A 21,616-nucleotide genomic window follows, 5' to 3' on the forward strand; every position below is an offset into this window, starting at 1 on the left:
GGCGTGAACCCGGGAGGCGGAGCTTGCAGTGAGCCGAGATCGCGCCACTGCACTCCAGCCTGGGCGACAGAGCGAGACTCCGTCTCCAAAAAAAAAAAAAAAAAAAAGAAAAGAAGAAAGGGATAAGGCCAGGCGCGGTGGCTCACGCCTGTAATCCCAGCACGTTGGGAGGCCGAGGAGGGAGGATCACAAGGTCAGGCGTTCAAGACCAGCCTGGCCAGCATGATGAAACCCCGTCTCTACTAAAAATACAAAAATTAGCCAGGCCTGGTGGCATGCACCTGTAGTCCCAGCTATTCAGAAGGCTGAGGCAGGAGAATCGCTTGAACCCAGGAGGTGGAAGTTGCAGTGAGTCAAGATCGTGCCACTGCACTCCAGCCTGGGCAACAGAGTGAGACTCCGTCTCAAAAAAAAAAGGGATAAAACTGCATGTTTTTTACTTGTGGTCACCTATATGGCATTAGTAAATGCTGAGGATTTGACAAATTGTGGCCTGTACTTCAACCACAGTTCCTCCCAGAGAGACAAGAGCCCTCATGGCAGGAGTTGGATGTAACACACCCAGTTAGTTCACACACCTAAAGTCACCATCTGTCCAGTATTTGGGAGCTAACCCATGTGGATGCTGCAGTGATGACTGTTCCCTACAGACTTCACATATTTCAAGTTGGTGACCCCCAAGGCAACTCGGAACACACACTCCCTTTTATTTATCTGCACAGGGATCCAATACAGGTTGAGCATCATTATCCAAAATGCTTGGGGCTGGGCACCGTGGCTCACACCTGCAATCCCAGCACTTTGGGAGGCTGAGGCAGGTGGGTCATCTGAGGTCAGGAACCTGGCCAACATGGTGAAACCCTGTCTCTAATAAAAATACAAAAATTAGCCAGGCATGTTGGCACAGGCCTGTAATCCCAGCTACTCCGGAGGCTGAGGCAGGACAATCACTTGAACCTGGAAGGTGGAGGGCAGTGAGCCGAGGTGGAACCACCGAGATTGAGCCACTGCACTCCAGCCTGGGTGACAGAGCAGGACTCTCTCAAAAAAAAAAAAAAAAAGGCATGGCTAATCCCAGCACTTTGGGCGGCAGAGGTGGGCAGATCACCTGAGGTCTGGAGTTTGAGACCAGCCTGACCAACACGGAGAAACCTTGTCTCTACTAAAAATATACAAAATTAGCTGGGCATGGTGGTGGATGTCTGTAATCCCAGCTACTCAGGAGGCTGAGGCTGGAGAATCGTTTGAACTCGGGAGGCAGAGGTCGCAGTGAGCAGAGATTGTGCCATTGCACTCCAGCCTGGGGAACAAGAGCAAAACTCCGTCTCGAAAAAAAAAACAAAGCCTGGAACCAGAAATGTTTTGGATTTCAGTTTTCAGATTTTGGAATATTTGCATGTACATAATGAGATATCTTGGAGGTGAGATACAAGTCTAAACATGAAATTCAATTTTGTTTCATATACACCTTATACACATAGCCTGATGGTAGTTTTATACAATATGTATGTTTTTTAGGCTAGTCAAGTGAAGCTATGAGAGAAGGAACAAATCTGTAACTGGTTGTCATTGTTTACACAGTATTTTTATTATTTATTTATTTTTTAGAGATGAGTCTTGCTCTGTTGCCCCTCGCTCACTGCAGCCTCAACGTCCTGGGCCCAACAATCCTCCTGCCTCAGCCTCCCAAGTGGCTGGGGCCATAGGCACGTGCACCACACCTGGCTAACTTTTTTTTACTTTTTATAGAGACTGGGTTTTGCTATGTTGCCCAGGCTGGTCTTGAACTCCAGGCCTCAAGCAACCCTCCTGCCTCAGCCCCTCCCAAAGTGTTGGGATTACAGGCCACTGTGCCTGTGCTCAGTATTTTTAATGTGCGGCCGGGCGCGGTGGCTCAAGCCTGTAATCCCAGCACTTTGGGAGGCCGAGACGGGCGGATCATGAGGTCAGGAGATCGAGACCATCCTGGCTAACACGGTGAAACCCCGTCTCTACTAAAATATCGCTGGCTAACACGGTGAAACCCCGTCTCTACTAAAAATACAAGAAAATTAGCCGGGCAGGTGGCGGGCGCCTGTAGTCCCAGCTACTCGGGAGGCTGAGGCAGGAGAATGGCGTGAACCCGGGGGAGCGGAGCTTGCAGTGAGCCGAGATCGCGCCACTGCACTCCAGCCTGGGGCACAGAGCAAGATAATATATGCAACTCATCACAGGAGTTCAGCTGTGGGATTTTCCAAAAGTTTTGGGATTTTGCATTTTTGGACTGGCTGTGCTAAATCTATACGAGCACTTCTGGTGCCATGATGAGGCATTAAATGTTCATTTTAAACATGTTATAGGGCACGGTGGCTCAAGCCTGTAATCCCAGCACTTTGGGAGGCCGAGATGGGCGGATCACAAGGTCAGGAGATCGAGACCATCCTGGCTAACACGGTGAAACCCCGTCTCTACTAAAAAATACAAAAAACTAGCCGGGCGAGGTGGCGGGCGCCTGTAATCCCAGCTACTCCGGAGGCTGAGGCAGGAGAATCGCTTGAACCCGGGAGGCGGCAGTTGCAGTGAGCCGAGAACGCGCCACTAGCGAGGCTCTGTCTCAAAAAAAAAAAAAAAAAAAAAAAAAAAAAAAAAAAAAAACATGTTATAAAGTCATGTTTTTCAAAAAACTTCATTTAATATAAATAGTTGCTTAAACAAGTATGAAAGGCTAAAAGTCAAAATCTACCTGAAAAACTTAACAAATCTGCAAGCTGGGAACTGAGTCTCTTCCCCACTGTCTGCCAGACAGAATCACCCAGTCCATTTTCAGGGGCCTAGCAGGGAAGTTGATTTAAGAGAAGTCAACAGCTTTTCTGACTACACTGTGGATTCCATCAGTGCACAGGCGTCTGCAGGGCTGCAGTAAGCATCTCCGATGAGGTAGTACCAGGCATTCACTCAGTCTCCCTCCTGGTTTCCTTATGGGAAGGGGCTTCGTGATTTCAAGCTCCGTTCCCCTCCCACTCCCAGAGGTGGAGCGCATGGTCATAGAAGGAGCAGGTGGCCAGGAGGCTGAAGGTCGAGTCTGCTTCTTCCGGGTTCACGCCACAGTCACGCGTGGTGGCTGCTGTAGCCTGCAGCCAGGTGCCGCTCTTCCTCATGCGCTCTGTGAGTGGCTTCATTCCACTCTGGGGTCTGGCATGGCCCGCCCCATCGCTATTCTCTGTGCATTCATGACAGGGTGTTGGCAACTCGCCTGCACCCTTCAGGTCTGCCGTCTTGGTTCCTAGGTTGCTAGGAAAGGACCACGAGGGGGCCCGCTGCAGAGAACGGAAGCGCAGCCAGGACCAGTCGGCTCCATACACCAGCGAGTTGGGCAATGTGTGGGATGCCAGGACCGTCGCCTCCTGCTTCTCCTCTGGAGTGAGAGATCAGACCCAGGAAACACAACATCACCCAGAGCCTCTCCCCAACTGTCATGCCTGACAGAGAGACCACCAAGAACAGCCCCTCACAGGTCAGCACGTTTCCTGAGGAGCCGCCGTGTCATGCAAAGGAACCAGCAAGACCTGGGCAGATGCTGGAGAAGAAACAGACCGTCACCTTGCAGTGCACACGCCTGCGTGCCTCCAAGAGAATCATCAGGCAGGGCTACAGAACCACACTCGAAGGTGAGGAACACAGCAAAAGGCTGAGGGGGGAAGGACCTCGGTTAACACTTAAAACCAGAGGACAGGCCGGGCGCGGTGGCTCAAGCCTGTAATCCCAGCACTTTGGGAGGCTGAGGCGGGCGGATCACAAGGTCAGGAGATCGAGACCAGTGAAACCCCGTCTCTACTAAAAATACAAAAAATTAGCCGGGCGCGGTGGCGGGCGCCTGTAGTCCCAGCTACTCAGGAGGCTGAGGCAGGAGAATGGCGGGAACCCAGGAGGCGGAGCTTGCAGTGAGCCGAGATCGCGCCACTGCACTCCAGCCTGGGCGACAGCGTGAGACTCCGTCTCAAAAAAAAAAAAAAAAACCAGAGGGCAAAGGAGTTTTAGCCAGCTGTGAAGGAAGGGGATGTCTGAGGAACAGGCGGCGTGTACAGCAGAGGTGAGGAAGTCCACGGCTCGCACGGGGAACCGCAAACAGGCGGCCGTGGCACTGTCAGTGAGTGACAGTGGGCTGGAGGGTCCCAAGCATGCAGGGCCCGGCACGCCCTGTTTCACAGTCTGCATTTTGGAAAGGAGCCGCTGACAAGGTTAAGTGAGCAGCTGCTTTAGAGAAGTTGCTATGGCAACTGTGAGGGCGGAGGACAGCCCTGGAAAGAGGCCAGGACCACCTCCCAGAGCGCACAGCAACAGACCCCACAGCAAGAGGGAATGACGAGGTGCGGCCAAACCCGAGGCGGTCTGGAGTCTAGCAGGCAAGGCCAGGGCTGGCAGGGGCGGTCGCGGAGAGCAACTGGAAGGTGAGCCAGGGGCTGCAAGGCTGGGTGGCCACTCAGACTCTGAAAGGGCTGCCACTGCTACCTCTGAAGTCCAGGGACTGATGCCAGCAGTGACCGCAATCAGAACCAGAATAAGTGCTGAAGAAGAAGGGCTGAGGGCAGAACAGGATGGCACTGGATCACACAATATGCCGAGGATGTACAGGCCCGGCCCAGGGAGGCCCAACCCTGGGCCCAGGGCTTCAATTGGGCAGAGGTGGCTGTGAGGAGCAGCAAGATGCTGAACATTCAGAGACAGCCACAGGGGCCCTCGAGCAGCACGTGTGGGGCGCCCCCCAGGAGGGAGCCCCTGCGGAGGCCGTTACTTGTCCCCTGCGAGGTAGTGTCACAGGGCAGGCAGGACCTCTGCTAGTCTTTCATCCGGCAATTGCTCAACATGCCCACTCGGACCAGCAGGACCTCTTCTACAGCTTAGAAAAAGGTAACAAGGCAGAGTCTAGGCCCTCGGAAAGCCACAGCCAGGGAAAAAGACTGCGAATGAGTGGACGGAAGACACCGTTGAGACCCCAAGAACAGGAGGCCCTTTCTGATTAGCCATAGGCCAACCTTTCCTCTCTCTTTTTATTTTCAAGACAAGATCTCACTCTGTCGCATAAGCTGGAGTGCAGTGGTGCGATCACAGGTCACTGCAGTCTTGACCTCCTGGGCTCTATCTTCCTGCCTCAGCCTCCTGAGTAGCTGCGACCATCATGCTCAGCTAGTTTTTTCTATCTTTTGTGGCCACGGAGTCTCACTACGTTGTCCAGGCTAGTCTTGAACTCCCGGGCACCAGCAATTTGCCACCCCCAGAGTGCTGTGACTGCAAGCGTGAGCTGCCGCGCCCGGCCAGTACAAATTGTTCTAAAATTGGGCCAGGCACGGTGGCTCACACCTGTAATCCCAGCACTTTGGGAAGCCAACGCGGGCAGTTATGAGGTCAAGAGATCGAGACCATCCTGGTCAACATGGTGAAACCCCATGTCTACTAAAAATGCAAAAATTAGCTAGGTGTGGTGGTGGGCGCCTGTAGTACCAGCTACTTGGGAGGCTGAGGCAGGAGAATCGCTTGAACCTAGGAGGTGGAGGTTACAGTGAGCCAAGATCGCACCACTGCACTCCAGCCTGGGTGAAAAAGTGAGACTCTGTCTCAAAAAAATTTTTTTTTAAATTAAAGATATAGGCTGGGTGCAGTGGCTCACGCCTGTAATTCCAGCACTTTGGGAAGCCAAGGCAGGTGGATCACCCAAGGGCAGGAGTTCGAGAGCAGCCTGGGAAACACGGTGAAACCCCATCTCTACTAAAAGCACAAAAATTAGCTGGGCGTGATGGCGCACGCCTGTAGTCCCAGCTACACAGGAGCCTGAGGCAGGAGAATCCCTTGAACCTGTGAGGTAGAGGTCGCAATAAACTGAGATCACCCCACTGCACTCCAGCCTGGATGACAGAGCGAGACTCTGTCTCAAAAAAATAAAGTTATGAAAAAGGCCAGCCGGGCACAGTGGCTCACGCCTATAATCCTAGCACTTTGGGAGGCCGAGGTGGGTGGATCACCTGAGGTCAGGAGTTTAAGACCAGCCTGACCAACATGGTGAAACCCTGTCTCTACTAAAAAGTACAAAAATGGCTGGGCGCGGTGGCTCAAGCCTGTAATCCCAGCACTTTGGGAGGCCGAGACGGGTGGATCACGAGGTCAGGAGATCGAGACCATCCTGGCTAACACAGTGAAACCCCGTCTCTACTAAAAAATACAAAAAAACTAGCCGGGCGAGGTGGCGGGCGCCTGTAGTCCCAGCTACTGGGGAGGCTGAGGCAGGAGAATGGCCTGAACCCGGGAGGCGGAGCTTGCAGTGAGCTGAGATCCGGCCACTGCACTCCAGCAAGGGGGACAGAGTGAGACTCCGTCTCAAAAAAAAAAAAAAAAAAAAAATAAAATAAAATAAAATAAAATAAAATAAAATAAAAAGTACAAAAATTAGCCAGGCATGGTGGCAGGCACCTGTAATCCCAGGTACTCGGGAGGCTGCGGCAGGAGAATTGCTTGAACCTGGAAGGTAGGGGTTGCAGTGAGCTGAGATTGCGCCGTTGCACTTCAGCCTGGGCAACAAAGCAAGACTCCATCTCAAAAGAAAAAAAAAGAAAAAAAGGCCTACAGAGTATCTGACAAAATTGACCTGGAATGGTGAACTCTCAGACCTATGTTAGTACACCTCTTCAACTTTAAGAATTAAAGGCCGGATGTAGTCGCTCAAGCCTGTAACCCCAACACTGAGGACTGAGTTGAGGCAGGAGGACTGCTTGTGTCCAGGCAGTCCAGGTTGCAGTGAGCTCTGACTCCACCACTGTACTCCAGCCTGGGTGACAGGACACAAGACCCTCTCTTAAAAACAAAACAAAACAAAACAAAAAAACTAAAAACCCACCATAGCCAAAAGGTGTAAACAACCCAAATGTCCATCAGAGGATGAACAGACACAATGTGGTCCATCATTACATTCTTAAAAAGGAAGAGGGGCCAGGTGCGGTGGCTCAAGCCTGTAATCCCAGCACTTTGGGAGGCCAAGACAGGCGGATCACGAGGTCAGGAGATCGAGACCATCCTGGCTAACACGGTGAAAGGCAGTCTTTACTAAAAAATACAAAAAACTAGCCAGGCGAGGTGGCGGAGCCTGTAGTCCCAGCTACTCGGGAGGGTAAGGCAGGAGAATGGCGTGAACCCGGGAGGCGGAGCTTGCAGTGAGCTGAGATCCGGCCACTGCACTCCGGCCTGAGCGACAGAGCGAGACTCTGTCTCAAAAAAAAAAAAAAAAAAAAAAAGGCCGGGCGCGGTGGCTCAAGCCTGTAATCCCAGCACTTTGGGAGGCCGAGACGGGCGGATCACGAGGTCAGGAGATCGAGACCATCCTGGCTAACACGGTGAAACCCCGTCTCTACTAAAAATACAAGAAAATTAGCCGGGCGAGGTGGCAGGCGCCTGTAGTCCCAGCTACTCGGGAGGCTGAGGCAGGAGAATGGCGTGAACCCCAGGGGGCGGAGCTTGCAGTGAGCCGAGATCGCGCCACTGCACTCCAGCCTGGGGCACAGAGCAAGACTCCGTCTCAAAAAAAAAAAAAAAAGGGAAGAGAATTCTGACACATGCTCCAACATGGGTGAACCTTGCAAACGTTAAGCTATGTAAAGAAGCCGGATATAAAAAGACGATTCTACTTCCATGAAATATCTAGAATAGGCAAATCCCCACAGACAGAGTAAACGGAGGTTACAGGGGCGGGTGGAGGGATGTTTGGGGTGACAGAAAAGTTTTGGAAATAAGTAGCTGTGATGATTGCACAGTAATTTGAATGTCTTTTTTTTTTTTGAGATGGAGTCTCACTCTGTTGCCAGGCTGGAGTGTAGTGGCATGATCTCGACTCACTGCAACTTCCGCCTCCTGAATTCAAGCGATTCTCCTGCCTCAGCCTCCCAAAGTGCTGTGATTACAGGCGCCTGACCTCAGGTGATCCACCTGCCTCAGCCTCCCAAAGTGCTGGGATTACAGGCGTGAGCCACTGCACCCGGCCTTGAATGTCTTTAATACCACTAAATTGCCACTTAAAGTGGCTGAAATGATGCATTTTATGTTACATACTTTTTTTTTTTTTTTTTTTGAGACAAGTCTGGCTCTGTGGCCCAGGCTGGAGTGCAGTGTCGCAATCTCTGCTCACTGCAAGCTCCGCCTCCCGGCTTCACACCATTCTCCTGCCTCAGCCTCCCGAGTAGCTGGGACTACAGGCGTCCGCCGCCACGCCCAGTTAATTTTTTGAATTTTTAGTAGAGACCGTGTTAGCCAGGATGGTCTCGATCTCCTGACCTCGTGATCCGCCCACCTCGGCCTCCCAAAGTGCTGGGATTACAGGCGTGAGCCACCGCGCCCGGCTACATAAATTTTACCACAATTTTTACAAAAGCAGTTAAAAGGCAGGAGACCCAGTGTGTGCCAGCCAGACAGTGCTGGAGTGTGTTTAAGAAACTCAAGCAAAGGAGATGCAAGTCAAGGGATTAATGGGCAAGTTCTCCTTCAATTATCAAGGCTGCAGAGAAAAGTATCAAGCATTCAGAAGTCTAGGAACCACCACCAAGGGCCTCTCCTAAGCCTCTATCAGGAGGCAAGCTCTATCCAAACAGGTGGCGGCTGGGAACGGCTGTCACCAGGACGGATGGGAGCATAACCCATAGTCAATTGTGAGATGAGACTTAGGAAAAAATAGGTGGGGCAAGGAGAGAAAAATACTATGTTAATGCTGTGTTCTGAGTAGAAAAAAATGCCATTAAGAATGGGAGGAATACAAAAAATACAAAAAACTAGCCGGGTGAGGTGGCGGTGCCTGTAGTACCAGCCACTTGGGAGGCTGAGGCAAGAGAATGATGTGAACCCGGGAGGCGGAGCTTGCAGTGAACCGAGATGCTGCCACTGCACTCCAGCCTGGGCGAAAGAGCAAGACTCTGTCTCAAAAAAAAAAAAAAATACAAAAAATTAGCCAGGCATGGTGGTGGGCACCTGTAATCCCAGCTACTCGGGAGGCTGAGGCAGGAGAATCCCTCGAACCCGGGACGCGGAGCTTGCAGTGAGCCAAGATTGTGCCATTGCACTCCAGCCTGGGTGACAGAGCAAGACTCCATCTCAAAAAAAAAAGAAGAAAATCACCATTTTTCCATTATCATAATTTATTCAGGCAACAATTGCCTCTAAATTGGATAAAAGTCTGATAAGGGAGGCCGGGCGCGGTGGCTCAAGCCTGTAATCCTAGCACTTTGGGAGGCCGAGACGGGTGGACCACGAGGTCAGGAGATCGAGACCATCCTGGCGAACACCGTGAAACCCCGTCTCTACTAAAAAATACAAAAAACTAGCCGGGCGAGGTGGCGGGCGCCTGTAGTCCCAGCTACTCGGGAGGCTGAGGCAGGAGAATGGCGTAAACCTGGGAGGCGGAGCTTGCAGTGAGCTGAGATCCGGCCACTGCACTCCAGCCCGGGCTACAGAGCAAGACTCCGTCTCAAAAAAAAAAAAAAAAAGTCTGATAAGGGAATTAGTGACACATGTTCAAAGATTCTCACCACAGATTACTGATTAATTACAAAGAGGAAAATAGTATCTCTTCAGTGAAGGGATCGGGGCAAACACCACCTTCACAAACTGACCAAATTTCACAAAAATGGGACAAAGGGGCATCACAGGCCCTTGATGTGAGGAACTAAGGAGGGCACAGCACCACTTTCACAGGTCCCTGGCAAAAATGCATGCCCCCTGGCCAAGATGGTGAAACCCCGTCTCTACTAAAAATACAAAAATTAGCCGGGGGGCAGCGGGCGCCTGTGGTCCCAGCTACTCGGGAGGCTGAGGCAGGAGAATGACGTGAACCCTGGAGGCGGAGCTTGCAGTGAGCCGAGATCTCGCCACTGCACTCCAGCCTGGGCGACAGAGTGAGACTCCCTCAAAAAAAAACAAAAAACAAAGCACGATCCCATACCAAAGACTCGCCTCAGACTCAGAGGCATGAACTGAAAGAGAATGAAAAAGATGCATCACGTCACACTGAAGTGACTTTAGCGATGCCAGACAAAACTTTAAACCAAACAATGTTACTAGATTTAAAGGCAGACACTTTAGACTGATAAAAGGGTCACCACATCTGGAAGATACCAGAATTATAAACATACATAAAAGAGATCCCCAAAACACATGAAGTAAAAACTGATAGAAACAAGGCCAGAAATACATAATTCTACAGTTAGAGTTGGAGGTAACAATAGCTCAGTTTCTTTTTCTCTCTCTCTCTTTTTTTTTTTGATACGGAGTCTTGCTGTGTCGCCCAGGCTAGAGTGTAGTGGTGCGATCTTGGCTCACTGCAACCTCCACTTCCCAGGTTCACGCCATTCTCCTGCCTTAGCCTCTCAAGTAGCTGGGACTACAGGTGCCCGCCACCACGCCTGGCTAATTTTTTTTTTTTTTTTTTGAGACAGAGTCTTGCTCTTTCGCCCAGGCTGGAGTGCAGTGGTGCGATCTTGGTTCACTGCAACCTCTGCCTCCCAGGTTCACACCATTCTCCTGCTTCAGCCTCCTGAGTAGCTGGGATTACAGGTGCCCACCACCATGCCGGCTAATTTTTTGCATTTTTAGTAGAGACACGGTTTCACCATGTTAACCAGGATGGTCTCGATCTCCTGACCTCGTGATCCGCCCAACTTGGCCTCCCAAAGTGCTGAGATTACAGGCATGAGCCACCGCGCCCGGCCACTAGCCCACTTTCAATATTGCCCAGACAGGATATCAGTATGGAACCAGAAGATCTGAACAACATTATAAAGCCGAGACCTCACAGGCACCTACAGGGGCACTCCCCAGGAGAGACCACATTCTAGGCCACAAAACAAGTCTCAGTAAATTCAACAGGAATGCACAATGGAATAACATTAGAAACTGGTAACAGAAAGAAATGTGGGCACTTAAAAACATGTAAATTAAACAACACACTCATAAATAACCAATGATCAAAGAAAAAAGTCACATGGGAAATTAGAAAGTAAGTACCTTGAGATGAATGAAAATAAAAATACAACATACCAAAATGTATGGGTTGCAGCAAAAGCAGTGCTCAGAGGAAAATGTATCACCATTAATAAAGAAAAAGGCCGGGCGCGGTGGCTCAAGCCTGTAATCCCAGCACTTTGGGAGGCCGAGGCAGGTGGATCACGAGGTCAGGAGATCGAGACTATCCTGGCTAACATGGTGAAACCCCGTCTCTACTAAAAATACAAAAAAAAAAAAATTAGCCGGGCGTGGTGGCGGGCGCCTGTAGTCTCAGCTACTTGGGAGGCTGAGGCGGGAGAATGGCGTGAACCCGGGAGGCGGAGCTTGCAGTGAGCCGAGATCACGCCACTGCACTCCAGCCTGGGAGACACAGCGAGACTCCGTCTCAAAAAAAAAAAGAAAAAAGACTTTAAATTGTTTTAAGACGAGAAATATTATGGCTGGGCATGGTGGTCCCAGCTACTCGGGAGGCTGAGGTGGAAGGATGGTTTGAACCCAGGGACCGAGCGCAGTGGCTCATGCCTGTACTTTGGGAGGCCGAGGCAGGCAGATCACCTGAGGTCAGGAGTTCAAGACCAGCCTGGCCAATGTGGCGAAACCCCATCTCTACTAAAAATACAAAAATTAGCCAGGCGTGGTGGCAGGCCCCTGTAATCCCAGCTACACTGGAGGCTGAGGCAGGAGAATTGCTTGAAGCCAGGAAGCAGAGGTTGCAGTGAGCCGAGATCACACCACTGTACGCCATCCTGGGTGACAGCAAGACTCCATCTCAAAACAAACAAACAAGAAAGAGATCTCAAATTGTTTTAATACAAGAAATATTACGGCTTCGCACTGGGGTCCCAGCTACTCGGGAGGCTGGGGTAGGAGGATGGTTTGAGCCCAGGAGGTTGAGGCTGCAGTGAGCTACAATCATACCACCACACTCCAGCCTGGGTGACAGAGCAAGACCCCATCTCAAAACAAAACAAAACAAAAAACGATGAGAAATATGAAGCACATTCACAGAACTAACAGAAACAATACAGAAGAGATGGAGAAACTAAAGATGCAGAAAACAGAAGAATATGGGCCAGGCGCAGTGGCTCACGCCTGTAATCCTGGCACTTTGGGAGGCCAAACTGGGCGGATCACAAGGTCAGGAGTTCCAGACGAGCCTGATCAACATGGTGAACCCCCTATCTCTACTAAAAATACAAAAATTAGCTGGGCGTGGTGGTGGGCGCCTGTAATCCCAGCTACTCGGGAGGCTGAGGCAGGAAAATTGCTTGAACCTGGGAGGCGAAGGTTGTGGTGAGCCGAGATCGCGCCACTGCACTCCAGCCTGGGTGACAGAGCCAGCCAGACTCCGTCTCAAAAAAAAGAGGAATACCATGTGGAAATCAAGTCAATCAAGTCCTTGAGTACAATCCAGTGCAGAGAAGGAACTGGCCTTGGGAACAGGTGCGGCTCACCCACTGCTGTAGAGAGCAGAGAGCGTGCGGATGGCCCGAGAGGCTGGTGGGCTTAATGGTGGGAAGATGAGGTGGTTTTGTGATTGCTCATTTTTGGAGTGAGGGGAGAGGAAAGAGCAAAAGAAGAGAGATCATGAGCTGAGAGTCAGGAGGGAAGAGGAGGTCCTGGAGATTTGAGGAGAGAGAAGAAAATGTGAACCAGTTCTGATGGTGGGGGATTACTGCCTAGAGAAACTACAGATCACCAGGAATCCCAGGGACCTACTGGAACACAACGCGGACAGCTGGTTCCAGCCACGCTCTCCGGCTCGGCCAGAAGCAGAGGTGCATGTTCCCAACAAAACAACACTGGGTTCTGCCCAAAGTGTGAGAAAGAGATGAAGGGAATGGAGTGTAGCTCACAGGGGCAGCAGACCACAGTCCCAGCTGACCTCAAGCAGGAGGAGCATGGGAGAGCACAGACAAGGATGGTTATGGGAGTGACGGTGGCCAAGCCTCCAAACCAGAGGTCCCAGTGGGGTCAGAGGTCTGCTGAAATGCAGGAGGCACCGGAATGACAGAGCTGGGAAACCAGGGAAAAGTGTGGTTAGAGAGCAGAGATTCTGGAGCTGGGATGGTTACGGATCACGACCAAGTCTAGGGCGTGACCCTGGGAGCGTGTAAAAGCTGAGGGAAGAGTTCAGCAGAGCGAGGGGGCAGGGAACTGGTGCCCTGCCCTGAGGCCCAGCAGCCACGGGTCCCCACTCACCCACTGCCTTTTGGCAGTTGAGGATCTTAAAGCCACTGTGCATACAGGCGGCCAGGAGCAGGTGGTGGTGGAACGGGTGCCACTTGATTCTCCATACCCCACCCTGCACAGGCGTGTCTGCCAACGGCTGCTTCATGTTCCGTGTGTCCCACAGTAGGATGTGCTCATCATAGCTGAAACCAACCAAACACGGAGGGCATGCAAGGAAAGCCCAGGCTCCCCTGTTCCACAAGGTCCCTGGGGGGCAGAGAACGTCTCCCAGAGACCTGTCCCACGTATCACTTGAGGACAAAGTCCCGTTTCCCAAACCCCTATACCTACGCTCTGGCGAAGCACTGGCAGACGAAATGCTGCAATGGTGCCAGGAAGAAAGGCAGCGAAAGAGGCGAGAAGGGCCCGAGAGCCTCCCCGGGACTCACCTTCCTGTGGCCAGGACGTGCTCCCAGTGGGGGCTGCTCTGGATGCTACACACGCCCATGGTGTGTCTGCAAGAGAGGCAGCGCCTGAACCAGTGCCCAGGACACGGACGCACCCAGGGAACGGAGGGCCGGTGACCCAGGGAGCGGGAGGGCCGGTGACCCAGGGAACGGAGGGCCGGTGACCCAGGGAACGGGAGGGCCGGTGACCCAGGGAGCGGGAGGGCCGGTGACCCAGGGAACGGGAGGGCCGGTGACCCAGGGAGCGGGAGGGCCGGTGACCCAGGGAACGGGAGGGCCGGTGACCCAGGGAACGGGAGGGCCGGTGACCCAGGGAGCGGGAGGGCCGGTGTGAGCACCGAGTGCTGGCTCTTGGGCAGTTACCTTTTGCTGGTGAAGAGGAATTTGCCGGGTACCCTGGTGTCCCAGCCCCTCAGAAGGCCATCGTCGCCCCCTGTGTGGAGACAGAGAAGTATCAACACCACCAATGAGAGGAAGTGACCGTTCTCAGCGAGGCTGAGGCCGTTGATGTCTGTGGGAAGTTCCCCTGGGTGACTTTGCTGTGGGGGGGTCTTAGGTTGCCACCTCAACAGGAGGTCCCAGAAACAACCCCCAGGAATGTCACTGCTGTGCCTTGACTCTCTACAGACTGCAGGCAGCAAGGGAAAGACAGACGGTCTCTGCCTGCAGGAACAGAGGGAGGAAATGGAAACTGAAGGGGCCCTGAAGGCCATCAGGTGCTGGCGACCATTGTTCACAGGGGACCATTGTTCACAGGGGCCGTTACCAGGCCCCAGGGGCTAAACTGCCTTTGCTAAGAGCTCCAGTGATTAAAGCCCTGGCTTCTAAGAACAAGAGTTGCAAGATCAGAGCCCTGAACAGAAACTGCACACAGGAAGCAGCAAGCAGGAGGACTCCACACGGTGCACCTCATAGAAAGGTGCCCTCTGTCATCTTAAAGCACTTGTTTAGGGGAAATAAAAGGATGGGAGAACAGAGGAGTTGGTGCACGGAACCACAACCAATCTTCGAAGAAAAGCAACACAGACATGGGGTGAATGGTGGCACCTGAAGGAAGGGAAGCTCAGGAGCAGGGCCCACAGGGAGAGTGAACAGCAGAAGGAAAATGTCTAGGCCTGACCATATCACCCACCCCACATCATCCAGCTCCCACTACCCACCCACCTTCCATCCATCACACCATCTACCCACCCCCAAACCCATCCAAAAATCCACCATCCATCCACCCATGCACCCACTCACTCACTCATCCACTCACCATCCATCCATCCATCCATCCATCTATCCACCCAGCTGCCCTCCCATTCCATTCAGCCGCCCACCATCCATCCAACAATCCACCATCCATCCACCATCCACCACCCACCACCCACCACCCACCATCCAAAAATGCATCCATCCACCCACCATCCATCCATCCAGCCGGCCAGCCAGCCACTCACCCACCATCCATCCACCCAACAATCCACCATCCACCCACCCACCACCCACCATCCAAAAGTCCATCCATCCAGCCGGCCAGCCAGCCACTCACCCACCATCCATCCATCCATCCATCCATCCATCCATCCACCCACCACCCATCAAATAGGTACTTGCTGAGCACACACTATGGACCCTCGTAATAGACACTAGGGATACACGGTGAACATGACCTACAGTTAAATGAACCAGCGGAATCAGCTGACCTAAGCATAAAGCCTGCAGATGAGCCTCAAGTATGAGCTGCCATTCTGTGGCAAATTTGTACAGAGCAGGCAAAGGCTTCTTTATACATGAGTCTCTCCACTCTCTCATGCCCACACATCCACTCCATCAGGAAATCTGACTGGACCTGCCTTCACTTCTGTCCAGAACCCAACCACGGGTCCTCACCTCCACTACTCCAAACCTGCTCTGGGCTGACTCATCACCTGCCCAGTGGCAAGTCTCTAGGCTGTGCCCCTCCCTCTTGTCGTCTAGACTCACATTCACCAAAGAGGTCGTCATAAATTTTAAAATGCAAGTCAGAATCTGTCATTCCTCTGCTCAACATCCTGCAACAGCTCCCATTTCGTTCTGAGTAGGAAACAAGGTCCTTGCTGGAGCCTGCCGGGCCCTGTGCCCTGGCCCATTTACCTCTGACTTCACCCTCTTCTATTCCGCCACTCCCTCAGGTCATCCTAACCGTGCTGGCTACTGGCTACTCTTCTGCCATAGCAGGGCCACTGCCCACCCTGACCATGCTCTCCAACAGGATAATCTGCACCTGCTCCCAGCACCCTTCTACCTTCTTTCCAAAGCGCTCACTGCCCCTGATGTGCCGCGCAGTCTCCTTCCCTATAACAAACTCTGCTTTGTGTTTACTGTCTGTCTCCCCGCCACAGAATGTCAGCTGAGTAAAAGCAGGGACTTTTATGTGAAAATCAGCCAGGTGTGGCAACTCACACCTGTAGTCCCAGCTACTCAGAAGGCTGAGGCAGGACCCTGGGAGGTTAAGGCTGCAGTGATCTGTGATCACACCACTGCACTCCGGCCTGGGTGACACAGCAAGACGTGAGCCACCCACCCCATCCCCAAAATATATTTATATAAATCTTTTTTTTTTTTTTTTTGAGACGGAGTCTCCCTCTGTCGCCAGGCTGGAGAGCAGTGGCGCGATCTTGGCTCACTGCAACCTGTGCCTCCTGGGTTCAAGCAATTCCACTGCCTCAGCCTCCCAAGTAGCTAGGATGACAGGCACCCGCCACCATGCCAGGCTCATTTTTTTTTTTTTTTTTTTTTTTTTGAGACGGAGTCTCGCTCTGTCCCCCAGGCTGGAGTGCATTGGCGCGATCTCGGCTCACTGCAAGCTCTGTCTCCCGGGTTCACGCCATTCTCCTGCCTCAGCGTCTGGACTAGCTGGGATTACAGGTGCCCGCCACAGCACCTGGCTAATTTTTTGTATGTTTTAGTAGAGACGGGGTTTCACCGTGGTCTCGATCTCCTGACCTTGTGATCCGCCCGCCTCGGCCTCCCAAAGTGCTGGGATTACAGGCGTGAGCCACCGCGCCCGGCCAGGCTCATTTTTTGTATTTCAGTAGAGACGGGGTTTCACCACGTTGGCCAGGCTGGTCTGGAACCCCTGACCTTGTGATCCGCCCACCCTGGCCTCCCAAAGTGCTGGGATTACAGGTGTGAGCCACCGTGCCCGGACTATATAAATAATTTAAGAAGGCCGAGCGCAGTGGCTCATGCCTATAATCCCAACACTGGGAGGCCGAGGCAGGTAGATCGCTTGAGCCCAGGCATTCGAGACCAGCCTGGGCAACATCGCAAAACCCTGTCTCTGTAAAAAAATTTAATTAGTGGGGCATGGTGGTGTGCGCCTATAGCTGCAGCTACTAGGGAGGCTGAGGTGCGGGGGGGATCGATTGAGCCCAGGAGGTTGAGGTTGGAGTGAGCTGAGATTGCACCATTGTACTCCAGCCTGGGTGACAGAGTGAGACCCTGTCTCATAAAAATAAAATAGGCTGGGCGCAGTGGCTCATGCACATAATCCCAGCATTTGGGAGGCCAAAGCGGGTGAATCACCTGAGGTCAGGAGTTCAAGACCAGCCTGGCCAACATGGTGAAACCCCGTCTCTACTAAAAACACAAAAATTAGCTGGGCATGGTGGCAGGTGCCTATAATCCCAACTACTCAGGAGGTTGAGGCAGGAGAGTCACTTGAACCCAGGAGGCGGAGGTTGCAGTGAGCCATGATCGCACCACTGCACTCCAGCCTGGGCAACAAGAGCAAAACTCCATCTCAAAATAAATAAATAAATAAATAAATAAATAAATAAATAAATGAAAATAATAAAACTTAAAAAAGAAAACAGGACTTTTGTCTGTTTAGTTTGCTAAAGTATTCTAATCACCTAGAATAGGGCTCAGCACATAGCATTTGTTGAATGAATCAGTCCAGAATTATTCAATATTACCCTATGGTACCTTTGTTCCGAATTAGCTCAAGGTAGAAGAACCAATCCAAGGAGAGACCTCGAGAAATGAGATCTTCGTGGCTCTCACAGTTCACGGCTGCGACAGCAAGCAACACAACGAAGAACCGCGCCTTACACACATGCTCGCCACTCGGATGAGCAGAGGCGGCATGAGAGCTGCGGTCAGGCCTGCCTGGGGTGGAAGGACGGCTGCTCTGCGTCAGTCTTCTAAGGACAAGATTTTAAGCTGAGCATGTCAGAAAAGCAGAATTCACCCATGAAGGAAACATCCCGTGACGAAACCCTGAGACTGAGGGAACGTGGACTATTTCAGGAGAAGGTGACTGAGAGCAGAGGAGCCAAAACAAGGCCGGAGAAGCAGGCGTGGACCAGATTCCACAGGCCTTGGGCAATAGCATCACTATTTTGAATTTTATGAAACAGGAACTAAATGAAACAGGAACTGTGAGGGGTTCTAACGATGAGTGAGATGTGATAACGTGTGTGCGTTTTTAAAACACTTGCTCTGACTACTGTGTGGAGACGGAAACAATCAGGAATGAAGGCAGGGCCATCACTTACGGCTCTGCTGTGACAAACTAGATGAGACAGAGGCCCGGATGGGTAGCGGCAGGGGAGAGTCAGATCTTCGGCTCTTTGCAAATTCAGCAGCTCCTCTTCCGTCTTCTCTCAGAGACCAGCCCCTCCCACCTGTCCTGAGTTATCTCCACCCCGGAAAGAGAAGCCAAAGCTACCTCCTTCCTGGAATCAGCAGTTAATTTTCCACTCTCACATCAGCTGCCCCAAATGCAAACCATTCACAAGACCTGGAAAGGAATCTTATTTCTCTCATGCTTCCTTTTTTTTCTGGAAGATAAACTAAATCCAAAAAGGGCACAGACGAACCTGAAATCCAACGTGGTGATGTCACTATTGTATCCACAGAAACTGGACTTCCAGTAAAAGCATAGAGGATCTGACACGGAGCACATCAGGGAGGCAGGATGGCTCTGCCCACAGGGGCCTGCTCCTCCAACACCCTGGTCAGCACCACTCAAGACCCTGCACTGCCTGAGGCAAGCTACACTTTGCTCTCTAAAGAATAGCTAAGTGGGCCAGGCACGGTGGCTCACGCCTGTCATCCCAACACTTTGGGAGGCCCAGGAGGGAGGATCAGGAGGTCAGGAGATCGAGACCATCCTGACCAACATGGTGAAACCCTGTCTCTACTAAAAACTCAAAAATTAGCCGGGCATGGTGATGGGCGCCTGTAATCCCAGCTACTTGGGAGGCTGAGGCAGAAGAATTGCTTGAACCTGGGAGGTGGAGGTTGCAGTGAGCCAACATTGTACCACTGCACTCCAGCCTGGCGACAGAGCAAGACTCAGTCTCAAAAAAAAAAAAAAGTACACTTTCCATAAAAGGTCTTCAAGATCCCAACACAGCTAGAATCAGAGCTGCAGCACAGGCCTCCCCCCTCCCTCTGCCCCTCCCTCAGGAAGCCTTCCATCAGAGGTGACCAGCGGAGGAATACTGACCTGAATACACAATTTCTGTATGCCAGTAATCGAAAGCAGCAATCCAGGCCTCGAACTGATGTGCCTGCCATGCGGCCGCTTTCTGCAGCTTGGGCCCCGTCTCATTCACCGTCAGGAGGTGGAGCTGCCCTGTGGAGTCACTGCTGATGATCTTCAAGGGCTGGTCCCTGGCCCTAGACACAGGGAACCCATGGAGAAGCCCGGCCGAATGGTATTCGTCAGCCTCTTCTGGTTCCCAAACAAGTCCTGAGAGAGGGTCTCCACAGCCCTGGGATGTGGACACACCCCTTAAGAGACCGGCCGGCGAAGATCACAACCACTGCTAAGCTCGTCAAAGACACCAGTGTCGGCTTCTCTAGGTAAAACACTATTGCTACGTATCTAAAATGGGGAACTTTTTTTTTAGAATAGGACCAGCAGTGATGGTGCCAGGGCTGAGGAGCACAGTCGCGGCTGGCCGAAGGTGGCTGGAGTGCTGGAGCCTCAAAAATGGAAGTGGTCCTCAGAGAAAGACTCAGGGCCCCTGACTAAGCCTGGCCCTTACCTTCCAGTTTTCCCAGTGGACCAATCTAGGGACAAAGCCAGACACTGCTCCTCCAGGGCAAGGCTGGACAATGGCTCCAGCACGTGGCTCTTCTCCTGGAGAAGAAAAAATTCCATCAAAGGCCCCCAAAAGACTTTTCCTCTCCTGCAGGGAAGTCGCTGTTCCCTCATTTACACCCTACCCGGATGAAGTCCGTCAGTCACTGAGTCACACTTGCACCTAACACTGAACCCCCTGCCAGGGGCCCCGAGAAGACCTGGGGACACTGGAGCTCACACTCCTCACACTTGCAGGAGGACTTTCCCACAGGCTTGACCTTGGGGCACGGTCTCCCTCCCTTTCACACCCCCTTGCCATCCTTGCACTCCTAGATGCTGCCGAGACGTCTGTGCAGGCTCCAGACCACAATGGCACACGCGCGTGCCCACCCCAGGCCTCCCCAGAGACGATGGGGAAACTCCTCTGGTTTCCACTTCAGAAGCCGCCAGCAGCCATGAGAACGTGGTTGCTCTTTACGCAGATCTATATACATTTTATTTCCTAAACAGCCTAGTCAGTGCTTAACTCCATCCCTGGCTCCCAGCAGGCTGCTGCACCAAAACCCTTTCCTGGGTTCATGCACTCCTCCCTTGGGCCCACAGCTTTCCTGTGGCTGCTGCTTCCCTCCTTTCTAAGACAGGGCAACTGCTCTGGGCTGCCTTAAGCAAGGCCCTTCCTACACAGGCCCTCGGTTGGCCCAGTCCCACCTGCAGCATCTGCATCGGAGGGAGGGCATAGTCTCAGGCTGTTTACATCACCCCACTATGGGACATCCCCGTTCCCTCCCCCACAGCTATCAGACAAAGTCACTGTGCTAACGCATGGCTCTGCAGCACTGTGAGAAACCCGGAGAAGTTCACCCAGGACTCACATGCTTTTCCAATCATCAGTGAGAAATGCCATCTTCACACAGGACGCTCATTGCTACTCTGGGCCCCAGCATCAACCTACGAACGCTTGCCCAGGTTCTTAGAGAACTGTCAGACCCACTGGCAGGTCAATGAACACCCTGTCACTTCAGCCCTTCTGCTGGTGACACACGAGGTGACTTCCTCTTGGAGGTGGATGTAGAATGCAATACACCTTAAAAACAGAGTCCATGTTATCTTAGAACGTTTATGTATTGTTCACCATGGAAGAGAGATCGTTCTAGAAAAATGTCTGTGTCAGCACAGCCTCCTTCCTAACTCTCTCTATTCAGGTCCCTTCTGCCCCACGGAACAAGTGCAAGTCACTGACCTCAGATTCCACCAGGCGGAGCAGTTGTATGGATCCACTGGCATCTGCCAAGCCCAAGAGGGCATGTCCAGCCACCGGGATGTGACACCTGAGGAGAGGGCCCACCGTAAGCACACCAATGTGCCCAAGGCACAGGAGAGCACCGTGCGTCCCTGTAATCACAGTCACGCTTTGCTTAACAGCGGGGCTGTAGTCCACACAAACCCAGCTGGGACAGCCTACTACACACCTTGACGATATGGTACAGCCCATTGTCCTACGCCACAAACCTTACAGCATGTTACTGCAGGCAAGTGTAACACAACAGTAAGTGGTTGTGTACCTAAACATAGAAAAGATACAGTAAGAATACAATATAAAAGATAAAAAACAGGTGGCTGGGCATGGTGGCTCACGCCTGTAACCCCAACACTTTGGGAGGCTAAGGCAGGAGGATCACTTGAGACAAGGAGTTCGAAACCAGCCTGAGCAACACGTCAAGACCTTGTTTCTACAAACAAACAAACAAACAAACAAAAATGAGGTGTGGTAAGGCCTGGCACGGTGGCTCACGCCTGTAATCCCAGCACTTTGGGAGGCCGAGGCAGGTGGATCAAGAGGTCAGGAGATCGAGACCATCCTGGCTAACAGGGTGAAACCCCGTCTCTACCAAGAATACAAAAA

General features: G+C 52.2%; 2 protein-coding genes across 5 annotated transcripts in view; one reads left to right on the plus strand and one right to left on the minus strand.

Moving 5' to 3' along the window:
- The window catches only part of ARRDC1 (arrestin domain containing 1), a 65,563-nt gene that overhangs the window by 2,865 nt on the left and 41,082 nt on the right, over window positions 1–21,616 (plus strand). The gene's annotated exons all lie outside the window — the stretch shown is intronic.
- Window positions 2,652–21,616, minus strand: part of DPH7 (diphthamide biosynthesis 7) — an 807,287-nt gene continuing 788,322 nt past the window's right edge. For 2 of the 4 annotated variants that reach the window (XM_050760127.1, XM_050760126.1), the window contains 7 exons: window positions 20,954–21,041; window positions 19,676–19,770; window positions 19,132–19,304; window positions 14,013–14,082; window positions 13,632–13,697; window positions 13,213–13,385; window positions 2,652–3,394 (listed from right to left, as the gene is read on the minus strand). In XM_050760127.1, coding sequence (XP_050616084.1) covers window positions 2,979–3,394; window positions 13,213–13,385; window positions 13,632–13,697; window positions 14,013–14,082; window positions 19,132–19,304; window positions 19,676–19,770; window positions 20,954–21,041 — 1,081 coding nt within the window. In that variant the 3' untranslated portion in view covers window positions 2,652–2,978. Of the gene's footprint in view, window positions 3,395–3,984; window positions 4,877–13,212; window positions 13,386–13,631; window positions 13,698–14,012; window positions 14,083–19,131; window positions 19,305–19,675; window positions 19,771–20,953; window positions 21,042–21,182; window positions 21,276–21,616 lie in introns of those variants that run through there. The other 2 variants (XM_050760128.1, XM_050760129.1) reach the window with 2 other exon arrangements.

Source organism: Macaca thibetana, chromosome 15, assembly GCF_024542745.1.
Source record: "Macaca thibetana thibetana isolate TM-01 chromosome 15, ASM2454274v1, whole genome shotgun sequence".
Lineage (NCBI taxonomy): Eukaryota > Metazoa > Chordata > Mammalia > Primates > Cercopithecidae > Macaca > Macaca thibetana.